Here is a 22,640-nt window from a genome sequence, read left to right on the forward strand (position 1 = left end):
CATGGACAGTTTTCCCTTTAGACTGGAGTCTGATTCATCCTCTCATAGAGGATGGATCATACAGGATGAAGCCCCTGTGATCCCCCAGGAGAGACCCACATGGCTGAAAACACCTCTTCCCCATGAAAGCAATCCCTGAGTTGAAGAGGCAATATCATATCCCAGAAAATCGTATCCTGCACATGTGTATGGCACTGGATCATTTTGAGTTCCATTTGTTTAGAAGACCACCACTGTGATGCTTAGTATCACACTCTTCCTCCTGGGTCTACAATCAACCAAGGCAGTCCAATTTGGCAGGATTAAAATTTCATTGACTTTTTTAGGTTGTGGAATCTCCTTCTCTGGAAATACTCAAAACCTGCTTGGATGCAATCCAGTGTAACCTACTCTGTGTGAATCTCCTGTGGCAGGGGGCTGGACCAGATGGCCTCCAGAGGACCCTTCCAACCCCAACCATTCTGTGATTATGAAGGTATTTATATCCCAGAACCTGAGCCAGAGGACCAAGAATTCCCACAAAACAACTGGAGCAACCATCCACTGCAGCTTTAATGGTTGTAACTAGGTAGGTGGGCAATTATGCTGACATTGAAACATCGGACTCCACAGGGCAGATCTTTCTACCAAAAAACCCTTCTTATGCTAAAGACAGAGCAGGATGAAACAACAGAAAATCCCTAAATTCATTAGCTTATCAGGCAGCTTCTTTTATAATCAATGTTCCAGATGTTTTAAAATATCAATTCAAAAAGCTTTAAAAAAGGTATTACTATGATTACTGTGCTACTTCAAGTCTCTAGGCTACTTAATAGCTTTTTTTTTAATGACAAAACACCTTGTTAAAGAGGAGAGGCTTTGCTTGGAAAGGTATAACCATAAAGGCATTAAAGTAAGCATCAGACCTTTTAATGGGCTTAGGTTGAAAATACAAGCTCAAGAGCTGCAAAAAACTTCTTTTGAGGTCTCTCTTGTTTGGAAACATCCTGCTGTCAAAGCTGTGCAGGGCAAATTGCATGTGTGGCTTTGTGGGCAGATCTCAGCTGTTTATTTTTACACACTGCTAAATATGAACGCTCGCGCATTAGTAAACCTACTTGCAAATGCATTTCGGAAACACTTGAAATTTGTTTTCCCGCTCTGTATCTCCATGTTGAAAGAATTTCCAGACATTAATACCCATCAGGGAAAAGCGACTGTGATAGCTCAAATTTGAAATTAGAAAGGGCTTAAATAATTCACATTTTGTAGAAAGTGACAGCAAACAAATTGCACTACCCACAACCTTAGGAATAAATGTGGTTTATTTCACATACAGCCACTCGCTTACAGGAGATTGTTTGCACATCTCAGCAAGTGCCCTGGCATTTGATGCAGACTTTACTTCAGATGAAGGGAGAGACAAAAATCACAGTGCCTCAAGAATTTACACTTCAGTCTCCTGTTGGCTCCAGTGACGGTGTCATGTACAGAACAATAGTGGACCAGACATGGATATTCATTTTCCATTTATGAGTAACCAGAATGAAGTTTCAGTCATTTTGGATTTAAGCCAGTAGAAAATAACCCCTCCAGTGGTTCACCCAGTGAATCCTCAAAGACCTCTGCTTTGTAGGTCAGTGGTACTAGCCAAACTGTATGATTAAAACTCACCTGTTTACCTTATAAAAGCAGTTCATGAGAATGATGATGATTGTCAGGTGGGGGCACTATGGGCTACGGGACCATGAGCAAGCATATTCACCAAAGCATTATAGAAGAAACAGGTTGTCCCCTGAATGACTGAACAAGCAGACAAGTCCCAGATGAAGTATGAGAAAGGAAGTCCAAGCCACAGAAATTCATTCTCCTCACTCAAAAGAAGCAATTAAAATAAAAAGCCCCGCTTCTGTCATAGAAGCTCACTCCAGCACAGAGCTAGCTGGACACAAAAGCCCTGCCACAGCCTGTGTAATGAACACCTCAGCCAGGCAGCAAGCACGCTCCACTGAGGTGAGAGTGAGCAGCTCAGTAACCTCACCTGTCCCACAGCAGGCATTGCCAGAGAGAGGCAGTCGGGAAACCAGTGACTGTCTGCATGGATTCTGCCCAGCAATTTACATAATTGTCTGATGAGCAGATGAAACGATTCTGCTTGGCTTCTCTGAGTCATGATGCCAATCCCTATCATCTTCTGGAGCTCACTTGGCTAGATTAATATATACAGATCCTATAATCAAACCTATGAGGGGAAAAAAGGGCCTGTCCTCAGGATCAAGGAAGATCAAGGCTGTCATATAAGGGTGGGGCAACCCTGAGAGTACTTATTATAGGAAGTGTTAGCAACGAGACCTCAATATTAAGGTCATCTTACACTTTGTCTTACATAGCTAATGTGGAAATGATTTCTTATTGAAATGAGCCTTTCCGTCGGGCTCTCTAAGTAAGACTCTTCTAAGATGATAAATGTCAATAGTCACATTTTTAAATAGTCACATTTTGAAATAGTCACATTTTTACTTACTCCCCACACCTGGGTTAGGTGCTGAGAGATTGAGAGGATCTATTTGGCCAGCTCTTCAACATGTATAACCTCTCTCCAACAAAAATCTACACAAATAGCATGGAAACAAGGTCTTCAAAAGCTAGGTGCAGACCAACAAGGCTTTCCTGGAAGTTACAGAAAAAATATTTTTTCTTGTCAATTAACTAATCTCCTTGCTCTGTATTTTCTGCAGCTACACATATCTAGCTGTACATTTAATATTCTACCTCTGAAAAAAGGGTATGGTCCAAGTTAAACCGTTTTTTTTTTTTTCCTCAGGACTCTTAAGACACACTGCAGCCCCTTAAAACATGGCATGCATAAGAGGAGTAAGAACAGGGTAACACCCTGTATAATTCGTACCTAGCTACAGCCTCTTAAAGGACAGGCTTCCATAGGCCGAAGGGCAGCACCTCCCAAGGAAGGCTCACTAATCAGCATCTGTGGGTGCACGGCCAAGTTTCTGGGAATAAAGATCTGGACCAGAAGTCTAACACACTCCAAGAAAGGTGTTAGAGAAGCATTGTCGTTAACACCGAAAGGCATACTGCAGTGCTACTGATGGCTGCCAGGAAAGTTTTTGTTGAGGCGACAGCTTTAGCAAGGCCCAGTGCCAGTAGAGGCCCCGAAAATGTGACTTTGGTTAACGGGATGGATTGTGGTGGTGGTGGTGGTGGGTCTACGCTGGAACCAAGGCTGGTGATTTGGCCCCAGGAGAGCGGAGCGGGGCTGTCTGGACTCAAGGCAGCAGCCGTGCTCACCGTGCCCTCAGCCTGCGCCACCGCCTGCACAGGAGGGCTCGGGAGGGCAGTGACCCCAGGGGCAGGGCAGGGGCTCCCGCCGGGCCGGGCCAGGCCGGGCCGGGCCGGACCCACAGCCCCGGGGCGGCGGCGCGCTCCCGGCTCCTCACGCCGCTCCCGACCGCGGCCGCCACCGCGCACGCGCGCGGGGGGAAGAGGGGAGAGCGCGCGGCATCCGGGCGCCCCGCCCCCTCATCCGACGGCGAACGGGGCTGCGCCGGCGCCCGCGCGCTCCCGGGCTTCGGCCCCGCCCCCCGGCGGCCCCGCCCCACCCCGCGCGCTCCCTGTCCCTGTCCCTAGCACGCGCGCGCGCGGCCGGCGGGGGCGCGGCCGGAGCGGGGCCGCGCCGGGAGCCCCGCGGGCGGCGAGGCCGGGCCGGGAGAGGCGGAGCGAAGCGAAGCGAGAAGAAGAGAAGAGAAGCGGACCGAGTGCGGCGGCGGCCGGAGCCCGGCGGGGGGAAAGCGCGAGGTGCAACGCAGGCTCCCGCGCCTGCTCGCCTGCCTGCGGAGCGACGGGGACGGGTGAGCCGCCGCCGCTGCTGTCCGCGAGTGGCGGGGAGAGCAGGGCCCTGCGCCCGCCCGGGGCCGCGCCCGCTGCCCGGCAGCCGGGCGGTAAACAAATGGCGGCCCGGCGGGGGCCCGAGCGCCCGGGGGCGCCTCCCCGGCGCCAGCCCTGACAGGTCGCCGTTGGCAGAGGCCGCGAGGGGCTCCGTGTGCGGCTCCGCCGGTGTCGCCTCCTCCTCGCGCCCCCCTGCCCCGCGGGCCCGCAGCGCCGGCTGTGTGCCGGCCGGGCCGCGCCGGGTGCCGCTGCCGCCGGGCCCGCGGGTGGCGGCGGACCGAGCTGTGCCGCGGCCGCTCCCTCTGACCCCGCCGTGCTGCCAGCGCTGTCGGGGTGTCGCGATTGCACGTGGGAAGGGCGTAGGGCCGGGGTCTGCCTGGGGCTGTGAGACCGCAATCGGAGAGTCGCCTTTCGGCGTGAAAGGAGGGAGAAGAGAGCAAATAGTGCAGAGGTATTGCTGAAATCTCTCTCTAATCCCCCGTGTGTGTGTTATTTCGAGTAGATGTGCTCAGACCGTGCAAGAGGTGGTGTTTTCTCTCTTCTCTCGGTCCCTTTTTTAATGGCAGTTTTTTGACGTGCGGTGGAGCCTTTGTTTCCCTCCTTGAAGAAGGTAACGAGGGCTGTGTGCTTGTACTCCTGTAACCCCGCGGGTCGGCCATCAGAAGCATACAGGGAGATGACAGCGGCTTGTTGAACGGCTCGCGTCTTGGAACGGTTGTGTGGCCTCACTTCCAAAAGTTCCAGCGTTGCTGTTGTTCCCAGCAGGTCTTCCAAATTCTTAAGGGAAATAACCCGTGGGCTGGAGAGGTGGCTTTCTTTTGTTCTGTAAAACTCTACTCGGATTTGGTTGAGGAGCTTTTCATAATCCTTGTTTCCCTTTCCCTGATTGTGTTGTTAATAATGCCAGAGAAGTGTTTGTTAACGTACTAGTCCAAACCCAGTGCCCCTGAAGTAACAGCCTCACCTTGCTTGTGCTAGCACTTTAGGCGAGACATCTCCTCTGCTTTCCCTAGAATTGGTGTGGATGGTTAAGTCCTTCACCTGGAAACCTGCTGCCTTCTGCTTCACCTTGGTGTGCTACACCTTCACTGGTGCTGTGGTTTGGGGGGTTCAGGTGCGTGCATCCGGTTTGAGGAGGATGTCAGTTATCTGCGGCCTTCTTCCCTGCTCCCTTCTCCCAGAAGTACAGAAAATATTAGAAGAACTTTGTTGGTAAGCAAGTCGAGTACCTGGAATACTGAAAAATGCACTGGCAGCTTTACTCTGTAGGCATGTAAATATCTATGTGGACTTTCTCCATAGTGGTCAAGTTTTGTCAAGAGAAGAAGTAGATTAGAGAAAGTGAATTGGGATTGTATTGCAAGCTGAGACTTTCTGTGGGGTCTCTTCTCTCATTTGCTTCCAAAGTTGGAAGGTGTTGGAGAATCTCAGCAGAATGGGCAAAAGCTATGCAAAAACAGTGGTTTTACTCTGCTGCCTAAATATTCTTTCTTTTTGCACTAAATTCTACATTTACACAATTAACTTCTTAAATTCGGGTTATATTTCCCTTGCTTCCCACTTCAAAGTTAGAAGTCTGATGGGCAAAATAAGTGCTGTGTTTAACAAGCAATATCTGGTTGGAAAACTTCTGGACAAGATTTCTGCTTCTTTTTGTACAGCCAGGTTTTTAGGTCGTGAGGAGTGTCTACAGCAGAGGGTGTAGTCCTCAACTTTGTGAAGAAGAAAGCATATGGTTATTAGTCTTCAAATGAATTCCTGTGGCTGCTGCAGGTTTCAGCTGTGTAAGAAACCCCTGGTTTGCCTTCAGTCCATTTGAGCTAAAAGGAGCAAAATTTTCCTCATATCCATAGACCTATTGCTTTGGTGGGCTCTGTCTAAAAGGAGGCATATGCTGTTTGCCTCTGGCAATGAGATCCAGCGGAATAAAGACGGGAGTAGGGAATGATGTATAGTCATCATTGTACTGGTGACAGTTTCCCTTCAGTTTCCGTATCTGCATAATGAGAATAAAGATAATGTATCTATTGGTGAGATGGTTAAATTGTATAAGGGGTGTTAAGTATTCCTGAACAGACCACAAAGAAACGAATATTTGCATTATTGATGGTTACTGAGAAATCTGTGTAAGCTGTCCTAAGTGTCAGGGCACTCTCTAGTCTCAATATTGAATGAAGGAAAAAGACTGAAAAGTCTTGTAATATAAACTGCTCTGAAACAGGCCAAGAGAGTTAAAATGGCAGGGGAGCTCTATATTCTGACTTACTTTGCAAGCTACTGTTTTTAAAAGTTTCTGGTGCGACACTTGGTGTCTTACTATAATCTTTCAGTAATCTTTTAATGCTATTTGAAGCTTCAGGAGCCTGCAAACCCCTACAGTCAATACGATATCCGGTTGAGTAGATTGTGCTGTTTCTTACCAAATGTCCAGCATTGATCTGAGCTCTCAATGTGAGATCACAATGAAAAAATGATAGGTCTAAACTTAAGACTTGAGAATGAGAGGCATGGTGAGGTGAGCTTCTGAGTGATGTAGTTACAGCTGTTCATGTAAAACTTTAGGTAGTGGTTCAGGCTGAGTGTGATACTTGGTTCAGGCTTTGCTGCAGAGGTGCTGGAAGATGGGTGGTGTTTTGTTGAAGTTCAGTCTTTTATTTGTCTATTTAGAAACATCTCTAGTACAAACTGTAGTTTTCCAAAAGTCCTGTTTGACAGAGAAATTTGTTGATAGATTCATTGCAAAGAGGATCTTTATAGGAGTGTGCTTTATTGGCAAAGCTTTAATGCTCTTACAAAACCTTGTTTTGTCTGAGTCACTGTTGTCACCAGATAAGGAATGTGTTTGGATAGGATCGTTCAGCTGGAGTCCTTAGGCAAAAAGAAATAGCATCAAGCCTGTTGACATTTGGAAAAGGTGGTCTAAATGATATTAGAGATAACAAATTGATGAATAATCAGATGTCCTAAAACCCTGTACGAACTTGTAGTGAAGATGTTTGTGTTTTCCAGTTCTTCATTCATGTTAGTAACATATTGAAAGAGCTGGTACAACATGCTGACTATGAGATATATTCCCAGCTTTCTGTGATCATGTTTGAGATAGGTGAGCTTTGGTTTAGAAAATGTTTTTATTTAGAGCTACCTTTTTTTTTTTTTTTTAGTGTTTTGTTGGTTTTAAAACCAAGCAGCTTGGAAGGGGCAAAAGCCTGACAGTTGCTGAAAAAAAGTGTCTTTCATTTGATAAGAAATACCTGAAAATAGAATAAAGTTGGCAAAACTTTGTCTTATAATATTGAATATTTTTGTTTTACTTCAAATTTTTCAAAATATTTTGAGACAAACTCCCATCACATCTACTTCAGTGTAATCTGATAAGGTATCCTTGTGAGTATGTCTGTTAAATTTTTTGTGTACTGTTTGTTTTGCTACATATTAGCCAGGCCATTGTCTACTACCAAGGGTATATTTTTAACAGGAAACATAATGTGGACAGAATACATGACATTGCACTTCAACGTAGGATGTTGGAGAAAACTTGCTTTCGTAGTCTATTTACTTAGAGTTGTTTTGTCATTTTGCTATGGGACCTGGTTAAACTTGTGTAGTAAGACCTGAAACAATATATTAATGAGATGTTTGGCCTGATTTCTCTAAGTATGCAGAGGTCAGGAATCCTTCGGCAGCAGCATGTATGAATTAAAATCTTACGTAAGAAGGATTTATTTTTGGTTTCTTTTGGATGGTTCAAACTACCTACTGTAATACAGAACGCATTATTTTTTCCAGGAGTTCTGTTTCTGGTTACTGAGAAATGGCTTATTTTCTTTCCTGCTTTTCTGGAGGATTTGCAAGTTGGTATTGGGATAAGAATATCATTGTTCCTTTGGGCATATCCCCTCAGTTTCACCTCTCTCAAGTTTTAGTGGTAATCCTTGGGAATGAAGCAATGGAAGAAGCGTCTTGTTACAGTAAAAAGCTTTTTAGTAGTAAGCAGCTTGCTCAATAAGTTCCTGTGTATGAAGACTGAAGATGGACAAATTTTAACTAGACTAAAATGCAGTTTGTAAAAGAATCTAACTTTATTTATTTCTTTTAGTTCTCTAGCTATTGCATTCTTTCCTATGAGTTTAGGGGTTTTTTTTCCTGAAATGGTCAGAGCAGTGAATTAAGTGCACTAGCTCAGAATAATAACTTTTAATAATGTCTTACAGCCTTAAATATAATTAGGTAACCATCCAGTGTGACTAACAGCTAGCAATAAGCTAAAATGACAGAACTTAGGTTGTACTTGGGAAGTCTACTAAAAATTTGTTTATATTCCCATAAAATCTACAAAAAAATTCAGTGTTTGTAGCCCCAGACAGTGTAAGCGCATACCTTTTCAGGGGATTGCACATACATAAAGTAATGTCTACATCTGAAATGAAACCTTACTTCTGATCTCATTTCTTGCAGAATCTGCAGCAATCGAGGAGTCACTCTGTGTTCAAGTTCAGAAGTGCTTTACACATGAAATCTACTGGCTCTGTAGCTGATTCTGCCCTGTCACCATCTCAACAGGTAGAGTGCTTTTGTGCCTGAGCCATGCAGCAAGTGTAGCTGTTCCTCGTGCAGTTGTCCTGTGTCCGTGTGTGCCCCAAGGCACATTGTGCTCTTTGGGTTTCTTCTCAGGGAAATCTGTCAGGGAAGCAAGAATGCATGGCAGATCTGTCACAAAAGTACTCTAAAGAAAAGCCTAGTAGTTTGGCTTTTGATTTTTAGCACTCTTTTAACCGAGTTTAACAACGATAGAAGAAAGTGTTCTGTCGTTTCATCAGAGATTCTGTTCCAAAATGTAACAAAGCCAGACAAGGAGGGCATCAGTGGAGAGTCCACTTCAGTCAAAGCGTCTCTTTTCCCCTTGAATTTATTTTATTTTTTTTTGGCTGCAACCGTTTGGGAGGAAATAATTGCACTGTATTCTCTGAATGGTAGGAAGATGGTTTGCCACTAGGAAGAAAGGATATTTGGGGCAGGGGCAGACAGGGAAAAGTCTTCTTTATAAGGTTGGCATAAAAAAGGTTGCAATTCCCTATAATTCTATAGTACTCATTGTTTCTGCTGTAGTTACAGATTTCCCTTTTTTGGTCTGGTTTGTTTGGGAGGTGGATAGGTAACTTTGATTTATGCTTAAAAAAGCAGCTAGTGTATATATTCCTTCGATGTTAGACCACTGAGAGAACTAGAATCTTTCCAGAAGTATGTGTTTCCCCAAGGGTTTTTTTTCTTGCAGTAAAAAGCCATGTTTTAGTGTAACCTTTTTCTATTTTAGTGTAACCTTTTTCTGTCTCTTTTGTGTAATACATAATAATAGCTGTAGACTATGATGGTAATGGTTGAAGCGTCCTGCTTACGTAGTAGTTTGGGCTTAGTAATAGGAGCTCTTTTCATGTTTTCAGTGATTAACAATAAATTAATGTAAACTTGTTCTAGTATGTTCAGTATGTGCAGTCACTACCAGCCAGGGAAGATGTTCTTGTCTTTGTTGTGGATGAATTTATGTTTAAGGATGCAATGAACACTCATCTATCCAACTGTTTTGAATATGATTTTAGCTTCCCTGGTCTACCTTTTTGTAACAGAAATCAGGGTTGTCCTGATGAACTTAGGGGTAGGGGGTGGTAATTAGTATTGTGTAAGGTTGAGAATTTAAGTTTGGCATCTGAAAGAGAAGCTCCTAACAGAAACCTGGGAAAAAGATGGAAGATATACAGCTGTCTCTTCTGATGCCTTGGACTAGCTAGCTTGAACAGAGGCTAGACAGAGTTAGAGAATAAAGTGAGCATTTGTCAAAGGCCTTTAACAGATACACCTTGGACAGTGCAGGAGCCTCACAGAGGCTATACCCAAGATGGATGATGGTCCTGAGTTTTTTGGGCAGATACAAGTGTAGTCTATTTCCATATCAGGGGTTAATTGTCCAATTGCAGCTTCAGGTAATGAAGTCACACTCCCCTAGTTTGCTCCCCTACAATTTACTTTTGTTTATAATTTTCGGCCTGAGGCTTTATGATCACCTTGGTTCTCAGGCCTGGAAGGATTGTTTTGTCAGGCCAAACTGTGATGAGGACTAACTAACACTCTGTGTGGAGTTCAGAGTTATACACTAATGCAGTACAGGATGTGAAAAATATTAAAGCTAAAACTTAAGGCATTATTCTGCAGTGTCCAAAACAAAAGGGAATTTTTTAGTATGGTTTGCATGTATTTGCTTGTGGGTGGATTTGGATGCTCCTGGGAGTTTAAACCTGTAGTACAGCTTGTGTGTCTCTAGTCTTCTACTTCCTTGAAGCAGTAATTTAAGAACCTGTTGGTCTATTCAGTTGAATCTGATAGAAGAGTCTTAAAGGTAGTTGAGCTTTATAGGTTTGATGAATAATAGGGGGCTGTGTAATGGAGGGCTCCAATAGCAGTAATGGTTGCTGTGATTTCCTGTCTTATTGGCCCCAAAGTATTCATATAGGAGTGAGTGAGCAAGCAGGCTTTGGGCTTGATACTGCTAAGTACATTTTTTGTGGTATAGAAGAAAGTAAGAGCTCACACTTGCAGCTGAAGCATTGTGCGTGTCTGAAACCCTTATTATGCTATTTTAATGTTTGTGTTACAACAGCAACTGGAAATCACGTGGCTGTAGCAGCTGGAATTTTAATCCTTTTAATTATGACAGATTTTCAAAGCATGTTCTGGCTGATTTAGTCAGCTGACTGTATAGTATGTACAATAACATCAAGTGATGGCACAAATTCTGAGAGCAGTGGTCACCTCACTGGAACGGGATGTATTTTTAGGTTTCTCTGCTAGTAACAGTCAAGTGTATGTACTTCAGCACCCTGAACTGAAGGAACTGAAGCTGGTTGCTGACACTACACTATCAGAAAAGGACAGCTGTTCGTTCTTGCTATAGTCATTGATCTGACACGGTCTTCTGACCATATTGTGACAAGGAACACAGTGGGATATAAACTCTGTCAATATTATTGGTGTTTTAACAACAGGTATTTTTTTTATGTCAGCAATGACATTCTTTGTTAGCCCTTTCAATTTGCTGTATTAGAGGAAATAAAAGGACTTGTTACCTCCAGCAAGAATTTTCTTTATCTCCCCTTTACCCAACAGTTCTTTTCTTTACAAAGCAGTATTTGGGAAGAGGGTGGTTCTTGTTCTCAGTATAGTACTAATGATATATTGGTCCTGGTTCTTTAATAGGAAATTATTCATATGTGAATACTCCTAATCTATGAATGAAAGAGGTGCTAAGTTCTGCGATTTACAAAGTTAGCTTACAAAATAGAGTGAGTCATGGCCATTTGTTGATTAATCAGTGTGCTAATTCTTGAGGTCTTATCTATTTATTTTACCAGTTTGATAGGGTTATTTGTTTTTTTCCCTTGGACTTAATTTGCAATTTAAGAATTGAATTATATCAGAAGCCTAAAGTAGTTCAAGCAGTCCAGGAACTCATGACTGCCCAAAACAGCTGTTGAGTTTGAAGCTCAAGTATTAAAATTAAAAATGCATAAAAGGACATCTAATATATTTAAAGAGACTTTGTAGTGACTTACAAATAAAATACAGCATTCTGACTAAATTGAAGTTTTGCAGGAGGTACTGAGGAGTTAAGGCTTGTAAGCAGAACGCAGAATTTTAGCAAATGTTCTGATGGTTTACTGATGTCTGAAGATATTTTAAATTATATGTTTAGAAAATGAGCCAAAGGATTTGAATTTAAAGATAAATTATAATTAATATCAAGCTTCTTGGTGACCAGTAAAATTCTGATTTATAGAAACTGAGAGAATAAGTTACTTCAGCTATTTAATCGATTTTGTGCATAACTGTTTCTTGATAAAACCAATCTGAAGCATCTGTAATAGAACAAATTAGCATCTAGCTGTTGATAAGAGTTGGGATTTTAGTGTCAGCTTTGGCTTTCACACACTGTCTGTTAGTGATATTTGATGTTTTCACCAGATTTTGTTTCCTTCTTCCTTTGAAAGGTTGTTTGCTTATATGAAATAATTAAGTTTTGATGAATATTAGCTTATGAGTGAAAGGAGTTCAGGAGCCTGAGAAAAGCCTGTATCATTGTGCAACTCAAATTTCACAATCCAACTTGTGAAGACCAAGATAGTGTGCTGGGGAGGAGGATGTTTTACTGTCTTAATAGAATGTTCTGTGTAAGCTCAGGCTATTTAAAGATACTATTTAATGATGGTTGACTAATTTAGGGTATGTCTCCAGAAACGGTGCAGGCAAACATGAGCGCAGTTTGACTGTTCTGAGCTGCTGCATGTGGGCCAGCTTTGGCCTAGAAGCCAATAGTGCTGGCTTTGCAGTGTGTGCTGTTTTTCCAACATAATTAATGTATGTCCCCTCTCTGGGTTGAGTGGAGGTGGCTCATCTGCCTTGCCCAAAATCCGTAACATTTTGGCCCAAATTGCTGTCATGCAACACATCCTGACATGATCTGATGGTGCTGATGTGAAATTCCCACTGAAGTGTCACAGTCAGTATGGAATGGGCTGCAGGCAGCCCTGAGGCTCTGGAAAGGACGTGTGTCCTCCCCTGCCCCACACGCCAGGATGTGCCCAGCATGGAGCCATGCGGCAGCAGCACCCAGGGCAGCCCCTCGCTGCTGTGGGGGAACATTCCTGCTCCTGTGGGTGTCCTGTGAGTCTTGACAGCACTGCCCCTGGGCTGCTGTCACACTGTACCCAGCTTTTCCACCCTGTGGGAAAGGGCATTGGCAGCTCATGACATGAGTGCCCTCTTTTCACCTGGGGCGCTGTCAAGTGGATGGTGAAGCTGCTCAGTAGGGTGAGAGCATCCATAGCCCCCACAGTGAGGCAGGGGTCATCTTGGCTGCCCTCACGGGCAGGTGAGACCTGTGCAGCTGAGCCCAGTTAGCACTGTCCCATCCTAAGAGTCATTGGTACTCCTGCCCTGAACACACTCACATGCTGCTCTCCCAGGGGCTCACTTCTGGCCAGCTTGAAGGGAGCAGGCTGTTGCTTTGTGGGAGCAGGACCCTGTTTAGAATAGATGAAGTAGGGGCTGGGCTCTCTAAAGGCCCTGGCATTATAAACTAGGAATTGTCTTTTTCAGTGCTATTTCCATTTTGTCTTACTCACTTTAAAATACACACATAATCTGAGAGCTTCCTTTTGATCTCTGTTCACCTGTTGACTTGAGGAGAAGTTGTTTGGTTTCAGTATTGACGGAAATTTCTGAGATTTTCTTGGGTCTAGCAACAGGCCACAGTATTTGGCAAGAATTACTCAGAGAGGGCTTTGCTGGAAAAACTAAAATTATCTTTGGAGAAGTCAATTTTTTCATTCTTTACTGAGCATGTTTTTAATCTCTTTGTAGTAGGTGCTATCTGATTTAATTTGCAAGTCAAAAGCAGGTTGTGTGCAGGAGATGTTTGCAAAAATGTTGAACAAGTCAGTCACTGAGTCCAGTGACTGATACGCTTGACAATTTATTTGAAACTTAGTGTTACTAAGTATATAAATGCTAAGGTATGGTGGGGGAAATTCAGCTGTGTTTTGCCTGCTAAGTGTAACACATATGCCTTTTTGTTAAAAGTGCTCAGGAGAGTGGGTGGCTAAAATATTTAAGTTATCCAAATTACGAAGCATGGGGGGTTGAGGACTGATTGCTACTTAAAGTTGGCATGAATTTCAAAGCATTATAAAAGAATACAAGTGAGTGAGGTGTCACATATATTTCTGTTTAAATGCTTTAAATTATTTAAGATGGAGTGTCTAAAAGGCACTTTTGTTTCCTTTTGACTTCAGTTTCCACGGAAGCAGTTTTCCTTTTATAGTTTAGAGTAATTGTAATTTAGGAAGGTTTAATGCATTAAACCTGAAGTGTTTAGTCTAAAGACAATGCATGAGAGCACTTGTTAGCAGAATAAGGAACCATTTTTATTAATCTTAAATTCTTTGAGCATTTTATTTCCCAAGAAAATTGCTAGAGGGAGAGGAGTAAGGAAAAGATGGAATGAACAATGTATTTTTGAGATTTGGCTATGTACAAATCATTCACTGAATACCTCTGAACTTTAATCCCTACTGATACCACTTCTGAGAGGGAGTTTGTAAGAGCATAGGGAAGAGCTTGGTAACTTGTGTGGGCCTGCACTCCAGTGGGAGAGCAGTTCCAGACTTTCTCAAAGTATGAAACAAAGACACAAAGTTTACTCTTATTTTTTTCTTTGTTTTTTGTTTATTTTTCTACAACAAAGAATTGAATTTGTTGTTGGTGTCAGTGTGTTGTTGTAGATTGGACCATGGATGTATATGTATTTTGGTTTTTATTGCTGTTTGGCCTTGTTATGCAGAGTTGTTGATATCCTGACACTTTGAATTGCCGGTATTATAATCAGGGTGGCCGTGGGATGCATTAAAAATTACCTTTTTTGGGTTGAAGTGGACATGTAGATAGGCCCATGTAGGCAACTAAAATTTTATATAAATATTTGCAGTGAAATAAAAGGACTTATTTAATATGTAGTGTAATTATGTAGTATTATTTGCTACCCTTGTACAACAACTACTGTAGAAAATAAAGGGAGGGGCTATAGGCTTTAGATGAAGAAGAAGAGTGAAGAACTGTTGTAAAGGACTGCAGTCTGTCAGAAGCAGGGAGTGGGGAGAGAATGGGACATGGCATGGAATTGAGATGCTTGCTGAAGGCTGCGGATTGCTTTAAACAGAATTGTAAGAAGAGAGTGTCAGCGGCTTAGGTGGTAGCAGGCAGCCTGGGGAACAGGTTGCCTCTGTTTAATTTAGAGAATTGGACATGAGGATGAAGGTGGTTTCCTTTATTTTGTCTCTGTACTCTGTGCAATTGTATAATTTATAATTGTTGTTGGCTATATAGTCAAAGGTCATGCTTTGTTTCTCATGAAATGATCTTTTTGCAATGAGTGGGGAAAAGGGGCTGCTCCACAGTGAAGGATTACACAACATCTTTACTGAAGTTGCATATATTAGACCTGGTAAATAAATGCATAGACTGTGAAGGATTACACAACATCTTTACTGAAGTTGCATATATTAGACCTGGTAAATAAATGCATAGACTATGTTCTGGGCTCTGATACAAACATCTATTTTTAATTTTCAGCTTAACTTTTAAGCACCAGTTCTTTGAAATAAGGTGTTATATACTTGTTTTCTTAAAATGTCTACTGATCAAGCATGCAAAACTGCAAATAGCAGCTTGTAAATATTAATATTGAGTTAACATTCTGTGCTGTTGTCTCCTTTCTCTTTCCTCAGAATTGGATTTACAGTCATGGAGGAACATCAGCAGCACTTACACTGTGTGAACTGCGTCAGCCGTCGTTGTATGGCCAGACCAGAGCCGGGCATTTCCTGTGATCTCATTGGCTGCCCCTTGGTTTGTGGGGCAGTTTTTCACTCATGCAAAGCTGAGGAACATCGCATGCTATGTCCACTTGAAAGAGTGCCTTGTTTGAATAGTGGCTTTGGATGTCCCTTCATAGTAGCCCGAAACAAAATTGCTGATCATCTAGAAGTTTGTCCTGCAAGCGTGGTGTGTTGTACCATGGAGTGGAATAGATGGCCAGTCAGCTACGCTGACCGAAAATCTTACGAAAACCTGAGTAAAGATGTCGATGAAGTGGAGCAGCTAGATATGGCTTTAGCTCTTCAAGACCAGCGCATGTTATTAGAATCACTTAAAGTAGCAACTATGATGTCAAAAGCAGGTGATCAAATAGCAGAATCCAGAGAGCAAACCTCTGTCAAATCAAGTGCCCCCGATACAGTGCATACCAACGGTTTGATGCCTGTAGATGAAGAGTCCTATGGTGCACTTTATCAAGCTACTGTAGAAACAACGAGAAGTTTAGCTGCTGCTCTGGATATCCTGAACACTGCTACAAGGGACATTGGCATGTTAAGTTCAAACCTCTGCATTTCACCACATGAAATGAAAGAAGATCCCAAGATTAAAGAACAAGCTTCTAGTGGCATTATTCAGGATAAGAAGTCTGACTCTGAAAATCCAGATGACGATAATGTAGGAGCAGTTGGGGGAATTAACTTTGATAGCCTGAGTCAAAATTCACAAATGGAACAAAATGGTTCTTGTGATATTTGTTATGATGTAGTGCAAAACCATGATTTAAATCTAAACCTCAGTAACTCCTCACTTTTGTGTAATGGTTTTCATGTAGAAAATGAATGTTCAAAGGTGTTGGACCACAGTGAAGATCTTGGTGTATCTAACTCAAAACCGTCCAGTGTAGCAAATGGTGAATGTACTGCATCTCATGATGATGAAGCATTAGAGTCTTGCAGCTCCTGCCCTGTAACAGCACAAGTTGAAGTAATACCAGCTGATCACTTAGTTAATGGCAATGCTAATCATGTGCTACTTCCCCATAATGCTAATGAAGAAGAAATATTAGAGAGACAAGTGGAGCAAGAAAGATTGAGAAACATAGATGCGTTTTCACTTTTACGGCATCGATCGTACAGATTCCTTGTTAACCATTATTGGTCAACACCAAAAGAAGACAAAGCTGTTGATACATCAGATTTGGAGATAACAGAAGATCCTATGGGTCTTCAGGGAATTGATCTAATCACTGCAGCTCTGTTGTTTTGCCTAGGAGATTCTCCCGGAGGTAGGGGGATTTCGGAAAGTCGTGCTGTTGATGTATATCACGTTGACTTTGGGACCCAGACATTTTCTCTCCCATCTGCTATATTGGCCACAAATACAATGGTGGGGGAAATAGCTTCAGCTTCTGCATGTGATCATGCCAACCCACAGCTCTCAAATCCAAGTCCATTCCAGACCCTTGGATTGGATTTGGTACTGGAATATGTGGCTAGATACCAAACAAAACAGCGTTCAATGTTTACATTTGTTTGTGGACAGTTGTTTAGAAGGAATGAATTTTCGTCGCATTTTAAGAATGTGCATGGAGACATTCATGCTGGCCTTAATGGCTGGATGGAGCAGAGGTGCCCTTTGGCATATTATGGGTGCACATATTCTCAACGAAGGTTTTGCCCTTCAACGCAAGGGGCAAAAATTATTCATGACCGCCACTTACGGTCATTTGGAGTTCAGCCTTGTATATCCACAGTATTAGTAGAACCAGCAAAAAGCTGCTTAATTGGACTACACAATGACCATCTGAGTAGTCTACCTTTTGAGGTGCTGCAGCACATTGCTAGTTTTCTAGATGGCTTTAGTTTATGTCAGCTCTCAAGAGTGTCACGTTTAATGAGAGATGTGTGTGGAAGCTTGCTTCAAGCACGTGGAATGGTGATACTGCTTTGGGAGAAGAGAAAGTGCCCAGAAGGAAGTTCTTGGCAGGTAAAAGAAAAGGTAAGTTACTGTTTTTTTATTTTGAAGGTGAAAGGGAAAGTATATTGGTTCTGTTTCTGGTTTTTTTCTTAACATTATGTCTGTTACTACTGGATTTTGGTATAATAACCTTTCAGGAAAGAGATCTTTGTATAGAAAAAGTGAAAATTGCTGTGGGTTGTGTCAGTCTTCTCCACACTTGGAGAAACAGAAGTAGAGTCTGTATAGTTTTTGCTGGATGTAAGTAAATTAGCTTCTTTTTTTTTCCAATATTTTCAAATGTTAAAAGATTACTTCTTGATTTGCTTTAAGATCAGTATTTCATAGAAGTGGCAAAGCTGCCTACAAAAGTTTGCTTTCCTTGCCTGTGCAGTGTTTACAGCAATTTCTATTTTCAAGCCTGTTGAGATCATATCTATTGCCTTGGTACTGAATGCCTTAAATATTGAAATGCTTTAAAACCTTTGGATGACCTTTGTGTAATGTAGTTTTTACCGTTCTCCCCACTCCAAACTGCAAAATATTTGCAGTACTCATTTGGAATTGCACAAGTTGATAAGAAACGAACTATTGTGGCTGGTCTTAAAATACCTTGTAATTTATCTTTTGATTGTATCTATTTTATGGACACAAAAAATATTGCCTTTGTTTCTTCCCAGTGTTCAGAGTTGTCTTGGAGTCTCAATCAGCCTGGGACAAACAGTACTAAGTTCTGTGTAGTGTATTTTTGTCATGTTGATTTTTAGTATGAGTTATTGGCAGCATTATGTGAAAGTTCTGTAGCACAAGCATGTGATTTGCTGCTCTGAGTTCAGGTATCTTGAAACACTCTGAGCCTAAGTGCAGTTTATTTCCTAGGTCTGGCGCTTCAGTACAGCCTTTTGTACTGTGAACGAGTGGAAGTTTGCTGACATTGTGAGCATGGCTGACCACTTGAAGAAGTGTAGCTACAACGCCGTGGAGAGGAGAGAGGAGGCCGTGCCGCTGCCATGCATGTGTGTGACGCGAGAGCTCACCAAGGAGGGACGCTCGCTGCGCTCTGTTTTGAAGCCAGTACTTTAAGCACTGCAGCCACTCCAATTGCACATACACTCAAGCACCTGATATAACCTCGGTAATATTACGAGACACTTTATTAATGTACTAAAGATACTTTCTAGCTAAATCTACTCTGTCACTGTGTATATAAGGTTTGAAGTGACATTTATTTTTTATAATACTGTTTAGCTGGAAAGTAATGAAAGTTGCCTTAACGTTTGAAAAATTCGGAACTTGCTGGACAGGGTAGTTTTATCTAACTTATGTAATTTAAAAACAAAATCCTAAGGTGTGTTTTCTGATTCACTGGTGCCCATGTAGCTGTTGACTGAAAACATTTCAAAAATGGCCTCTAAATGGTATCCACATTTGGATAGGAAACACTGAATTGTAGTGAGAGAAAAGTCCTCTCCAAATCCTGTACCTTCTGTGTCTGGTCTTTTTTTTTTTTTAACAAATTATAATCCAAATATTGGAAAGATAAGGAAGAATTCAAAACTTTATAATAGATGTCTCAAACACAGCTTTTAAGCACATCTTTTCTCATTAAATTGGTGTTCTAATGCTCTTCCTAGTTAACAGGTGATCTAGGATCAGCTTTTTTTTTAAAGAAAGGTTTTAAAGGTTTTTTAGGAATGATGTAAGTGAACTCGGATTTACAGCAGCTTAATTTTTAGTACAACTTTGTTTTGACATGTCAACAATTGCTATTTCTTCTTCTGAACTCTTAACAAGTTGTTTTACTTCTGGGAGCAAAACTTTTAGAGCTAAAGCCATGGAATACTAGTTTTTACTCTCACACCTACAACGATATCAAATGTCAAATGTTCAGAAAATTTTTCCTTGTCCTGCAGTTGGCTGAGGGTTAAATTGCTTGAGCAGTCAGAAATTCAAAGTATGTGATGAACAGTTATGAATTTATAGTGCAGCTAATGAAAGGGCTTTACTTGTTCTGTGGTATTGTGACATGTATTGTCTCCTTTTCTGTTAATTTGTCTATAAAAATGCTACTTTTATAAGGAGCATTTTAAATTACTGGTGTGTATAGCAAATGTATCATCTTCATAAGATGAGACATGATTTGTTAATTGTGTAAGGCATATCAGAAATGTTGTGTTAATCCACATTTGTTAAACCAATAAGTCAAATTTGCTCCCTGTCTTCCATAAGAAAAGATCTTACAAAGTGTTTGCGAACAGAGAATACACGCTATGAAAAATGGCCTGGTATAGCAAAACTTTAATAACTTGAACTGACTTTCCAACTTGTTTGTATTACTGTCGGTGTCTCTAGCCTGTTGCACTTAGCAACTGTGCCACAAAACTAAAACAGAAACAGACCAGAGCTCGGAACAATGAAATACAGTGTGTATTTCCATTATAGGAAAAAAAAAAAAAGAGTTTAGTAAGGAGAAGATGTTTACAAAAATGGCTAAATTTATTACTTGCAATTTCTGTACAGGACACTTGTTTATGGCTAATCTGGCTGCAGTTCACAGCTTTGGGATCTCTGCATTTCCCATTCTGGATTCAGTCCAGCTAAACATTCACTGCCTTTTTTTCTATTCAGAGTGCTACAGGTGCTCAGAAAAAAAACCCCAAAAAACAGTGCCATGAGTTGAAATTATAAGAACTCAAATAGAAGCTTTGCCTGGATCTTCAAACTGCATGTTCTCATTCCACAACTTCTCTTCTTTGTTGTGTAAAGAGAAGAAAGGAGTAAACCGTCTACAGAAGTTAGCAACATTTGCAGTAATTCTTAGCTGTTACCACAGTTATCTGGAAAGGAGGATCTAGATTCAAGTAGAGATCTGACTATACCAACTGGGTTTTAGGTAGGATTCTTACACCCCCAGCCTAGTTCCTTGAATACATTGAAATGCTCATTACCCACAAATTCTTCAGTACAAGGCAGGAGATGACTTTCATCAGTTCTTGTCTTTCAGCTCTAATGGCTCCTTGCTGCTGCTCTCCAGTGTTTAAAAGTAGTTGTGTGACTGGAAGGATCATGAAAGTTGAGGAGATAATGCTCGCATTTATGGCTAAATCTACTTCAAAACATCTGTCTTGGGTTACTGGTATTTTTTTAGTGAGCAATGTGGTGGTCTTGGTACTCTGCATTCTTTGTAACTCCCCAGAACCCTGATAAGTACAGTAGGCAGGCACGTGTCTTGGTGCTTATGGAAAGGAGTTAGAGGAACTCGCTTGTAGCACAGTGCAGAACTGCATTTAAAGTATCATCAGTTGTTGATCTATTAAAATGAACTTTTAAAGTACTCTTTTTAAGAAATAACACTATTTCTCAATACATGCACTTTTATTTTCAAATGTAGATACAGGCTTTTTTGTTAAATTAGTTTATTTTTTATGAGAATCCAGAGCTATTAAAATATCAATGTTGTAAACAACATATCTGCCTTGTAAACTGCTCCAAATGCAGAAATACAGTATACTTAGGATAAAACTTTTTTTTTACACTGCTATGCAGTTTGTAAAACATCTATGGTGTATAGTCAGTCTATCAAAATGTGACCTGTTCACATTTGCCCTTGAATTTTAAAAATGTCATATCCCTTTCCTGGTACATGTTCCGTACAGCATATATAGACAGCTGTTCCAGTCTTTCTTTTACTTGATACCACATTGCTACTTTGTTTAAGATGTTATGTTTTCAATCATTATGCAATATTTTTTTCAATGTCTGTTGAAATCTTAATAAAACTTTTGGAGTTTCTCTTTTAGTATGTGTGTATTTTCTTTAAAGCTCATCCCCAGCCTTTGGGTGTTCAAGCATGGTGCTCAGTGTCTGCCTATAGGAATCCAGTAAGTACTCCAAAACTAAAGTTACATACGGGAAACTATTTGCAAACATTCAAACATTGCATAATTTTGAAATTATTAATATTTATACACATTTCAGTATGAAGATTGGTCATTCATTTTCAGATTGTCTGCCCATTTCTATTGCTTTGGTCTATTATGCAGCATAGATTCCCTTCCATAGTTAAAGATTTGAGTACATAACATCGAAGGCACATGGTAGCTTGTAGGTTTGTTCTAACTGATTTTTCTGAATAAAGTGGAAAGATTATCTGATCAACGTGATGTACTGCTGGTTTGCAAAGAACATTGTTCAGTGTGTTATTTTGTGAGTAAAGCTTCTAGAAAGTTGTTGGTTAGAATAGTACAGAAACAAAATTTAGGGTGTTTCAATAATGGTTGTATTTCAGACTGCTTATGGAATGGCAAAATATAAAACATCGTTAAAATAGAAGACTGCTCAGAAATTGATGTTTTGCCCTGACGTTTGCTAATACTGGCATACTAATAGTTTTTACAAATAAAAGTGGTACCCATACTGCACTGAGATGAATCTTAAAAACTTGTGCCTATTTAACTTTTTAGACAGACCTCATTTTGGTTTTCTCTCTCCATAACTGGATTAGATATTCTGCTGTGTAAGGAAATATTTTTCTTTAACTTTCTTGATGCTTAAAGTATTGTAGGGGGTTTGCCTGTATGTTTTAAGTTGCTTTTCTGACATGACTACTGCTAAACTTCTGTGCTTAAACTTCTGTGCTGCATGTAATTTTCTAAAAGGAGATTTAAGTTCAGTGGACAGTTCAATGCCTGTTGTAATATCAGATTTAAATTCCTTTCATCAGAATGTCTGTTCAGACGGCTTTGATCATCTTCAGATGAGCAGAACCTTTTTGTTTACTGCACTGAGAAAAAAGTAGTAATCAGATAGGATTAATAAAAAGTTATGGCATGTAAAGCAGAGCTTCAAGAATGGGAGTCTCACACTGTGACTTTTTGGCATGTAGTGAATATTTAAGCAATAATCCAAACTGGAGAGGAAAACTGAATGAAGAGATAGAATAACTCGGGCATTGAGTCCCAGCATATACAGACTCTTCTGAGAGACTGTGTGAGAATGCTGGGAGTTTGACTTGACTAACTGCAGCTGTGTTTCAGGAGCCATTTATCAGTTTTTCCATAATAGCAGGAGTTTTTCTGCTGCTACTTGTGCTTTAATTGTAAACTGTCCCCAAGCACTGCTTGCATTCCTGAATCAAATATTAGTTAAGTTGAATGCAGTCCTCACTACTGAATGCAAGGTATGTATTTGATGTGGATTCTACATGCTGGTGGTGTTAGAGGCAGTATTTGGTAAGAATAATAGAGAAGTAAGGTCCTTCAGAGACAGAGGATCCATCTGCTTTGTTTTTATTGGTATTTGCCAGAAAAAGAGACCAAAAATGTGTTAGGAAATGCAAGGAGTAAGACTGTATATATTCATTCAGTATAGCTTGCTAATAA

General features: G+C 41.2%; 1 protein-coding gene across 5 annotated transcripts; it reads left to right on the forward strand.

Moving 5' to 3' along the window:
* Nucleotides 1-3,687: 3,687 nt before the first annotated feature.
* FBXO30 (F-box protein 30) lies at nt 3,688-21,058 on the forward strand. 5 transcript variants are annotated; one of them, XM_058021055.1, is made up of 4 exons: nt 3,688-3,845; nt 8,338-8,442; nt 15,213-17,301; nt 18,139-21,058. In XM_058021055.1, exons 3-4 carry the CDS (start codon nt 15,229-15,231, stop codon nt 18,340-18,342), a joined length of 2,277 nt encoding a protein of 758 aa, XP_057877038.1. In that variant the 5' UTR covers nt 3,688-3,845; nt 8,338-8,442; nt 15,213-15,228; the 3' UTR covers nt 18,343-21,058. The 5 variants fall into 5 exon arrangements, with proteins under 5 accessions (XP_057877038.1, XP_057877041.1, XP_057877037.1 ...); XM_058021054.1 differs by lacking the exon at nt 3,688-3,845 and adding an exon at nt 4,642-5,094 and having other exon boundaries at nt 7,669-8,442; XM_058021057.1 differs by lacking the exon at nt 3,688-3,845 and adding an exon at nt 4,642-5,094.
* The last annotated feature ends 1,582 nt before the right edge of the window (nt 21,059-22,640 follow it).

This window comes from Melospiza georgiana, chromosome 3, assembly GCF_028018845.1.
Source record: "Melospiza georgiana isolate bMelGeo1 chromosome 3, bMelGeo1.pri, whole genome shotgun sequence".
NCBI classification, from domain to species: Eukaryota; Metazoa; Chordata; class Aves; order Passeriformes; family Passerellidae; genus Melospiza; species Melospiza georgiana.

Bases quoted from the DNA above. Each gene is read 5' to 3' on its own strand.
- FBXO30 (XM_058021055.1), top strand. From the start codon at position 15,229: ATGGAGGAACATCAGCAGCACTTACACTGTGTGAACTGCGTCAGCCGT. The intron at 17,302-18,138 runs GTAAGTTACTGT...TTTATTTCCTAG, and splicing joins CTTGGCAGGTAAAAGAAAAG to GTCTGGCGCTTCAGTACAGC.